This window comes from Lissotriton helveticus, chromosome 12 (assembly GCF_964261635.1).
Source record: "Lissotriton helveticus chromosome 12, aLisHel1.1, whole genome shotgun sequence".
NCBI classification, from domain to species: Eukaryota; Metazoa; Chordata; class Amphibia; order Caudata; family Salamandridae; genus Lissotriton; species Lissotriton helveticus.
The window spans coordinates 293,169,280-293,178,972 of record NC_136073.1 but is presented as its reverse complement, the minus strand read 5'-3'; the positions used below and the strand labels follow the sequence as shown (position 1 = coordinate 293,178,972).

Below are 9,693 nucleotides of genomic sequence, written 5' to 3'. Positions count from 1 at the left end.
GTTGTTCATGGGCCGGCCGCTCCGGCCGGTGTACGGTGGATGATGCAAGGTGACTGTAAGGGGGGTCATGAACTGGCATGTCCATTGAGTACATCTACAGGGTGTATAGGCCTGCACCTCCCCCGCTGTGTACGTGCACCGCCATGGAGGCGCCAGTGATACAACATTGTTGCAACTGAAGCTTCCTTCCGTGAGGCTTGCACGTGCGGTTGCCGATGTGTGCCCGTGACGGTCCCTGCACATGCAGCCAATGGGAAGAGGGACGCTGGCCGCATACGGCCAATCGCAAGTAGAGGAAGCTGTGCACCGCAACAACAGGGCCAGTCATTGGGCCATTTCACGATCACGCTTCCAGGGCTGACCAATTGCTGGCGACGTATGCCACTGACACGTGCTGAGGGCCCTATATATGTGTGTTGGCCAAAATGAAACTTTCTACCCTGGGGACCATTGCTGCCTGTGACCATCACCTCGACCTGCTGCTGCTGCTGAGCTGACCACCGACTGCTGCCTGTGACCATCACCTCGACCTGCTGCTGCTGCTGAGCTGACCACCGACTGCTGCTCTAGTGCCATACTCCGTGATCTTGCCATGTCGTCAGGCAAAGAGATCCGGTCTCGACCCTTCACCGCCGCGGAGCTTGATGTCCTCGTGGACGGTGTACTCCGCAACTATGGACGCCTCTACGGCGCACCGGGACGGGTGGTAAGTGCAGTGTGGGACATGTTGGTGTGCATGAGGGGGCCGAATGATCAGGCCTATTTCTATCTTAGCTGTGTAGTGTGGGCTAGACATATGTTCCTGATTGTGCATGGCTGCTGACAGTAACGTCTTGCCCCTATGTGTGTGACAGGCCACCTGTCCACTGACTTACACCCTTTTGTCTCCCATCATGGTAGGTCAAGCTGCACCTTCGCAAGGACCTGTGGAGGAGCATAGCAAGGGAAGTACGGGCATTGGGGGTGTGCAACAGACGACATACACACTGCCACAAACGCTGGGACGACATTTCCAGGCTGAGCAAGAATGTAGCGGAAGTAACACTGGGCCTGATTCCAAGGACGCCCCGTCTGGCCCGACGCTCCATGACCCCTCTCATGCAACGTATCATTGCAGTGACGCATCCTGAACTGGCCGAACGTCTGAGTGCCGATCGACAGCAAACTAGCGGTGAGCATACTGTCTGTGTAGGAAACCTGTGAGTGCTATGCATGTATTGGTGCACAGACACACTATTGAGTTCCGTGTTGCGTATGTATGCCTGTGATGCCTTTTTGGTCCCATTGGGCGGTACTCATTTGACATCCAGGTCCGCCATGTTGACACGCCACTTGCTTAGTAGTTGAGTGTAAAAGCACATCCCCTAGTGGTCCATGGCCCCATGGCAGAAAATGTGAGGATGACTGGTAGGGGTGGGCCATGTGCAGGATGAGGGCTCCTAAACCTTTGTCTGCTATGTGATTTGGCTATCCTGTTCCTTCTGTACGTGAGTGTGCCCATGACTCACACATCTTTTCTGTGCATTTCAGCTTTGACAGAGGACACTCAGCCACAGACGGTGGAGAGTAGCCGAGGAAATGAGTCCGGCTCAGACTTCGCACACACGCAGACTGACACGGAGGAGGCCAGCGCCGGAGAGGGGGACAGGACCGTCCCTGAGGACTCGCATGTGGAGACGCCATCGTCCTCCTCGTCGGACACTCTGGGTGAGCCTGCACTGTTGTCACAGACTGGGAGTGGGCACTCACCACCTTCTGTCGTAAGACAGCACACAGGGCCCACACTTCCGCCAACTGCACCATGTACTGTTCGTGGCCGGAGGAGTAGGGGGAGCAGAGTGGCGTTCGGTGCAGGCACCGCTGCCCCTGCCACGGTGAGCCAAAATGCACTGTGTGCTGAGGCCGTTGATCTGCTCAGACAGCTGTGTGTGGGGCAGACCAATATGACAAATGCTTTCCAGGACCATGATAGGAAGTTGGGGCAGGTGGTGGCATTCATGGAAGGGATGCATGGCGATCTTGCAGGTCTACACAGGACAGTGCAGTCATTGGCAAGCAGTGTGTCGTCTGCAATAGTACAGTCGAACGAACAGGGTGCTACTTGTGTTTCACCATCTACACCGCTGGATGTCTCAGGGGGTAGTGATTATTCTGAGCAGGACTCAAATACAGCTTATTGCACTAGAAGCAGCGTCAGACAGCACGTCAGGGCACGCAGGGCACAGACCCCATCCCCTAGATCAGCTAAATCTGTTCACGTAGACGACGTCAGATGCACTGGAGTACACACACAGGATCCACAAGTGTTGTTGGGGGACATGCCTTCCGGAGCTACACAGCCATTCAACACGAAAGGTACTCCCAAGGCAAGGGATAGTCACATGTCCATGGACTGTTCCTTGGACAAGGCCAGTCAGAAGACAAAGGCACCTACTAAGAGCAGGGAGACTCCCAAGAGCAGGCCCACAGCAGAGGTAAGGGACTCTCCCAAGGACAGTGAGAAGACTAAGGCACCTACTAAGAGCAGGGAGACTCCCAAGAGCAGGCCCACAGCAGAGGTAAGGGACACTCCCAAGGACAGTGAGAAGACTAAGGCACCTACTAAGAGCAGGGAGACTCCCAAGAGCAGGCCCACAGCAGAGGTAAGGGACTCTCCCAAGGACAGTGAGAAGACTAAGGCACCTACTAAGAGCAGGGAGACTCCCAAGAGCAGGCCCACAGCAGAGGTAAGGGACTCTCCCAAGGACAGTGAGAAGACTAAGGCACCTACTAAGAGCAGGGAGACTCCCAAGAGCAGGCCCACAGCAGAGGTAAGGGACTCTCCCAAGGACAGTGAGAAGACTAAGGCACCTACTAAGAGCAGGGAGACTCCCAAGAGCAGGCCCACAGCAGAGGTAAGGGACTCTCCCAAGGACAGTGAGAAGACTAAGGCACCTACTAAGAGCAGGGAGACTCCCAAGAGCAGGCCCACAGCAGAGGTAAGGGACTCTCCCAAGGACAGTGAGAAGACTAAGGCACCTACTAAGAGCAGGGAGACTCCCAAGAGCAGGCCCACAGCAGAGGTAAGGGACTCTCCCAAGGACAGTGAGAAGACTAAGGCACCTACTAAGAGCAGGGAGACTCCCAAGAGCAGGCCCACAGCAGAGGTAAGGGACTCTCCCAAGGACAGGGACACACACAGACAGCAGGTGTCTGCTGGAGACAGGTGCACCACAGACGACAAGTCTGCTGGCAGGAACAGGGCGGCGAGCAGGGCACAGGCTACATCCAGAGACAACACTCCACCTAAGGATAAGGCACATCCTACGGACAAGGCATCTGGCATGGACAATGGCGCTATCAAGGACAGGCATACTTCACCCCTGGCTGCACTGAGGCTGATGTTTTCTACTAAACGTAACACTGATGTCTCCGCGGCGGAGTCCCCCCATACCTCCACTCCCATCCAGGCCAGTCAGAAGCAGAGGAGGGTGTCCCCTGTTGTTGCATCCCCCATTACACATCATTCCGAGTCCAGGCGGCAGGCACAGAGCAAACGACAAGCAGGCTCCAGCACGTCCCCCGAAACCAGATCCCCCGCAGCAGTTGCGCCACCTATGCTGGGTGGTGATTCTTTGGAGTCCCCACCACTTGGCAGTCCTGTCCTGTCCAGGGTGCACTCACACCACCCTAAGAAACGCAGACACACACCATTGACACCTGCCAACCCCGATTTGGCTCTAGGTGAGCTATCCCCAGCTCCCAGGCCCACCCTGCCTCCTGGCCCATACAGCCCTGTGGCTCATCATTTCAGTTGTCCCAGTGGCGCTGGTGCAGTTGACTCTCGTGTATCAGATGGTGGCACAGTGTCAGTTGTGCCCTCTCCTGTTGCAGATCCTGGCAGGGTATGTGGGTCTATGGCTCACGTGTCAGTTAGGAGATCTGTGGCTGTGTTGCACACTCCTGTTTCTGGTGCTGGCAGTCTGTCTGGGTCAGTGGCTCACGTGTCAGTGACTACATCTGTGGCTGTGTCTCACACTCCTGTTGCTGGTGCTGCCAGTGTGTCTGGGTCCGTGGCCCATGTGTGTGTCACTCGGGCTGTGGCTGTGTCTCACACTCCTGTTGCTGGTGCTGCCAGTGTGTCTGGGTCCGTGGCCCATGTGTGTGTCACTCGGGCTGTGGCTGTGTCTCACACTCCTGTTGCTGGTGCTGCCAGTGTGTCTGGGTCCGTGGCCCATGTGTGTGTCACTCGGGCTGTGGCTGTATCTCACACTCCTGTTGCTGGTGCTGCCAGTGTGTCTGGGTCCGTGGCCCATGTGTGTGTCACTCGGGCTGTGTCTGTGTCTCACACTCCTGTTGCTGGTGCTGCCAGTGTGTCCGAGGCAGGTAGTTCACGCAGTCCCCCTGATTCTGTGATGTGAGGTGCTGTACACTTCACTCAAATGTTAGTTCACATGGTGTGTCCATTGAGAACTGCGTGGCACTCTTGTGGTCCCTGTGACGGTTTGGTAGGGACACGTAGTTGTGCTGCCTCTGATGTACCTGTTCTGTACTGCACATTGCCCTGTTGATGCTCTGATACTGCATTCTGCCCTCTCGTTTACTGCCTCTGATGTACCTGTTCTGTACTGCACATTGCCCTGTTGATGCTCTGATACTGCATTCTGCCCTCTCGTTTACTGCCTCTGATGTACCTGTTCTGTACTGCACATTGCCCTGTTGATGCTCTGATACTGCATTCTGCCCTCTCGTTTACTGCCTCTGATGTACCTGTTCTGTACTGCACATTGCCCTGTTGATGCTCTGATACTGCATTCTGCCCCTCTCATGTGCTGCCAATGATGGACCTGTTCTGTGCAATGGACTGTTGATGCACTTAGCCCCTCTCATGTGCTGCCTCTGATGGACCTGTTCAGTGCAATGGACTGTTGATGCACTTAGCCCCTCTCATGTGTGCCTCTGATGGACCTGTTCTGTGCAATGGACTGTTGATGCACTTAGCCCCTCTCATGTGCTGCCTGTGATGGACCTGTTCTGTGCAATGGACTGTTGATGCACTTAGCCCCTCTCATGTGCTGCCTGTGATGGACCTGTTCTGTGCAATGGACTGTTGATGCACTTAGCCCCTCTCATGTGCTGCCTGTGATGGACCTGTTCTGTGCAATGGACTGTTGATGCACTTAGCCCCTCTCATGTGCTGCCTGTGATGGACCTGTTCTGTGCAATGGACTGTTGATGCACTTAGCCCCTCTCATGTGCTGCCTGTGATGGACCTGTTCTGTGCAATGGACTGTTGATGCACTTAGCCCCTCTCATGTGCTGCCTCTGGACCTGTTCTGTGCAATGGACTGTTGATGCACTTAGCCCCTCTCATGTGCTGCCTGTGATGGACCTGTTCTGTGCAATGGACTGTTGATGCACTTAGCCCCTCTCATGTGCTGCCAATGATGTACCTGCTCTGTACAGCACAATGCCCTGTTGATGCTCTGATACTGCATTCTGCCCTCTCATGTGCTGCCAATGATGTACCTGCTCTGTACAGCACAATGCCCTGTTGATGCTCTGATACTGCATTCTGCCCTCTCGTTGACTGCCAATGATGTACCTGCTCTGTACTGCACAATGCCCTGTTGATGCTCTGATACTGTATTCTGCCCTCTCGTTGACTGCCTCTGATGTAGCTGCTCTGTACTGCACAATGCCCTGTTGATGCTCTGATACTGCATTCTGCCCTCTCGTTGACTGCCTCTGATGTAGCTGCTCTGTACTGCACAATGCCCTGTTGATGCTCTGATACTGCATTCTGCCCTCTCGTTGACTGCCTCTGATGTAGCTGCTCTGTACTGCACAATGCCCTGTTGATGCTCTGATACTGCATTCTGCCCTCTCGTTTACTGCCTCTGATGTACCTGTTCTGTACTGCACAATGCCCTGTTGATGCTCTGATACTGCATTCTGCCCTCTCGTTGACTGCCAATGATGTACCTGCTCTGTACTGCACAATGCCCTGTTGATGCTCTGATACTGTATTCTGCCCTCTCGTTGACTGCCTCTGATGTAGCTGCTCTGTACTGCACAATGCCCTGTTGATGCTCTGATACTGCATTCTGCCCTCTCGTTGACTGCCAATGATGTAGCTGCTGTGGTGCCCACTTTGCCCATGCTCACGCATACACTGTGATTTTACCCCTATTTTGTACAATAAAGGTTGTCTATCAGGTCTCGTGGTCTGTCGTTGTCATTCCTGCTTGCGTACTACAAATGTGTATTTGTATATGCTTCTCATCAGTGGTTTCGGTAACATGACACTCCCCCTCCCTACGTCACGTCCCTTACTGGTATTCCCCTGCAGACAGCCAATGGTTTGTGCCTTACCTGCGTCGTCGTCCGTGGTGGGCCATGACTAGGACGTGGTGGATCGCGAAGAGCATCGGGAAAGCGTGTAGCGCTGGGTCCATGGTGTTGGTCAGCTTGCGGTGGGTATCTCTGCTATGTCACCTGTCTTCGCAGTGGGGATTCCGCCGTGTTCAGACAGGTTGTTTTTCCGCTGCGGTTTTATGTGTATTTTCCGCCATCTTGATTTGGAGGACGGTCTTCGACGTCAGTCCGTACGGCGTGGCCTCCGGATGTGTTCCGTCCGCCACGCTCTCGTGTGTAGTTCGGCGGCGGAGCGTGCTTTCCCGTCGCGGACGGGAATTTGACACGTTTTCCTATCCTGATATGGCGGACGGAGTATCCGCGGCAGGCGGACACGGAAAAGGCTTTTTCCGCCTACTACAGGGCCGCGGTGGCTCTTCCGTCCGCCATCCTAATGAGCCCCTAAGGGGTCGATTAGGATGGCGGACGGAAACGTGTACCGTCCGCCGCGGAAGGTGGCAAGCTACTCCGGACCTGTCCGCGGAAAATCCGCAACAGCAATTAGGATAAAACATACAAAAAACGCCGACCGCGGCGTACGGAGCACTCCAATCCCCGTCCGCGGCGGTCGGAGTACACCTGAGTCCGCGGCAGGCGGACGGAACAGTAAAAACACCGACCGCCGCGTACGCACATGACCGCGAATACATCCACCACCCCCGCTATACCTGCGCAATGTCCGTGTCCGCAATTAGGATAACTCCGCAAGTACCCCGGTAGTCACCGCCATCCACGTCCGCAGCGGAACCAATGCACCGAGAATCCGTGCACCACAGCGGAACGACAACACAAACAACATCCCTACTGTCAAACCAATGCCATACATTGGCACGGAAGTTTATCACCAAACACACGAAAAAAAACGCCCACCCACCGAAAATATCCAAACCAATCACAACACACAATGATCCACCGCCAAGCACCACACAATCCACACCTGCCAACACTCCCACCTAGCACCTGACTGCCAATAACCATTCAGACACGGTCTAGACACACACCATAAAAGAACTCCCACCCACTCCACAACTCCTCTGCATCACAGCATAGCTGCTAGCAGGACACACCACTGAACTGAGCCCAAAGAGAAATAGCATTCACACAACCCACACCCAAACACACCCACCACACAAACACCCACCACACCATTCTTACACACCACACACCTGCACCACCCCATCCACGCAAACCCACACCCCGAGCACCACACACCATGGCACCAAAAAAAAACCCCAAATTCACTGACACCGAGTTGAAGGTTATGGTCGATGAGATCATCCGTGTGGAACCCCACTTATTCGGGGCCCTAGTGCAGCAGACCAGCATAGCCAGGAGAAACAGCATGTGGGACCGGATAGTCACCAGGGTGAATGCCTCCGGGAGCGTCCCGAGGACGAAGCAGGACATCCAGAGGCGGTGGCACGATCTAAAGACCCGAGTCAAAGCCATACGAGCCAAGAACTATCTCCGGGCTAATCATACAGGCGGTGGAACCCCTCCGGAGCCCTTACCCTACACCGAGTGGGAGGAGAAGGTGATGACCATCATCCACCCTGAGAGCCTTGATGGACTTCCTGAGGGAGAAGAGGCTGGTAAGTACAAACCAAGCACCACGAGCACTACTACATGGTGTGCCTCACACAACTGTGAAGACACATCTCCCAGAGCCCAACCCATGCATGCAGTCCACATACTCACCAACGTCGAAATCACTCCAACAGGCCCCCATGTCCATAGGGATGGCGGTGGCGGTGGGTGGTGGTGGGTGTGAGGGGATGGAACTACAACTCCCAACAGGCCCCCATGTCCATAGGGATGGCGGTGGCGGTGGTGGTGGGTGGTGGTGGGTGTGAGGGGATGGAACTACAACTCCCAACAGGCCCCCATGTCCATAGGGATGGCGGTGGCGGTGGTGGTGGGTGTGAGGGGATGGAACCACAACTCCCAACAGGCCCCCATGTCCATAGGGATGGCGGTGGTGGTGGGTGTGAGGGGATGGAACCACAACTCCCAACAGGCCCCCATGTCCATAGGGATGGCGGTGGCGGTGGGTGGTGGTGGGTGTGAGGGGATGGAACTACAACTCCCAACAGGCCCCCATGTCCATAGGGATGGCGGTGGCGGTGGTGGTGGGTGTGAGGGGATGGAACCACAACTCCCAACAGGCCCCCATGTCCATAGGGATGGCGGTGGTGGTGGGTGTGAGGGGATGGAACCACAACTCCCAACAGGCCCCCATGTCCATAGGGATGGCGGTGGCGGTGGTGGTGGGTGGTGGTGGGTGTGAGGGGATGGAACTACAACTCCCAACAGGCCCCCATGTCCATAGGGATGGCGGTGGCGGTGGTGGTGGGTGGTGGTGGGTGTGAGGGGATGGAACTACAACTCCCAACAGGCCCCCATGTCCATAGGGATGGCGGTGGCGGTGGTGGTGGGTGGTGGTGGGTGTGAGGGGATGGAACTACAACTCCCAACAGGCCCCCATGTCCATAGGGATGGCGGTGGTGGTGGGTGGGGTGAGTACCAGTGCAGACAGAATCGGCCAAAAAAGTGAAAACAACCTGTCAAGTCCACATTACTCATCATCACATTTTGGTTTTGCAGGTCATCCTCATCTGACAGCTGGAAGCAACACCCGCCCTCCAGACTCGCCAATCACAGACGTCTCAGGGGACGATTGGCCAGCCACCTCCGGGGCAGAGGATGATCCCGGCACAAGCAGCCAGCCAGGGCCATCTGGCTCCCAGGTCACCCCTGCACCAACAACTACGGCCTCTGCCATTGTGACAACACCGGCCACTGTGACCTGCACAGCCACCACCAGCACCACCTCCACCACCACCACCACTGCTACCACCACTCCTGCCACCCTGCCCAACCCAACGGCCAACGCCGTGCCAGCGCCATCCCAGCCACGCAGGGAGAGTGTGAGGCAAGGCAGAGATGCAAGGCCAGATCCGGCAGGCAGGAGCATACGTCAAAGAACACGGGAGGATACCAACACACCCAATCCAGTGCAACAGTCATTGGAGGCACTGGGCAGGGTGGAGGTGAGCTACCAACGTGGTCAGGCACAGGCAGACCGGGCCCACCAGGACTTTGTAGATAACACTGCAATGTTGGGGGCCATTGAGAGGCGGCTTGGCCAACTAGTGGACATCTTCACCAGGACAATCAGGCCACAAACACCGCCACCGCCACCGCCACCGCCACCGCCACCGCCACCGCCACCGCCACCTGCGGCGGATGTGGTACCCGATGCCCCTGCGCAACCAGATGACACCGTACCGGCAGTAA

General features: G+C 56.0%; 1 protein-coding gene across 1 annotated transcript; it reads left to right on the top strand.

Moving 5' to 3' along the window:
- Positions 1-765: 765 nt before the first annotated feature.
- On the top strand, positions 766-9,693 carry LOC144798013 (uncharacterized). The gene is made up of 3 exons (XM_078668801.1): positions 766-1,171; positions 1,531-2,474; positions 9,673-9,693. Exons 1-3 carry the CDS (start codon positions 1,087-1,089, stop codon positions 9,691-9,693), a joined length of 1,050 nt encoding a protein of 349 aa, XP_078524927.1. The 5' UTR covers positions 766-1,086.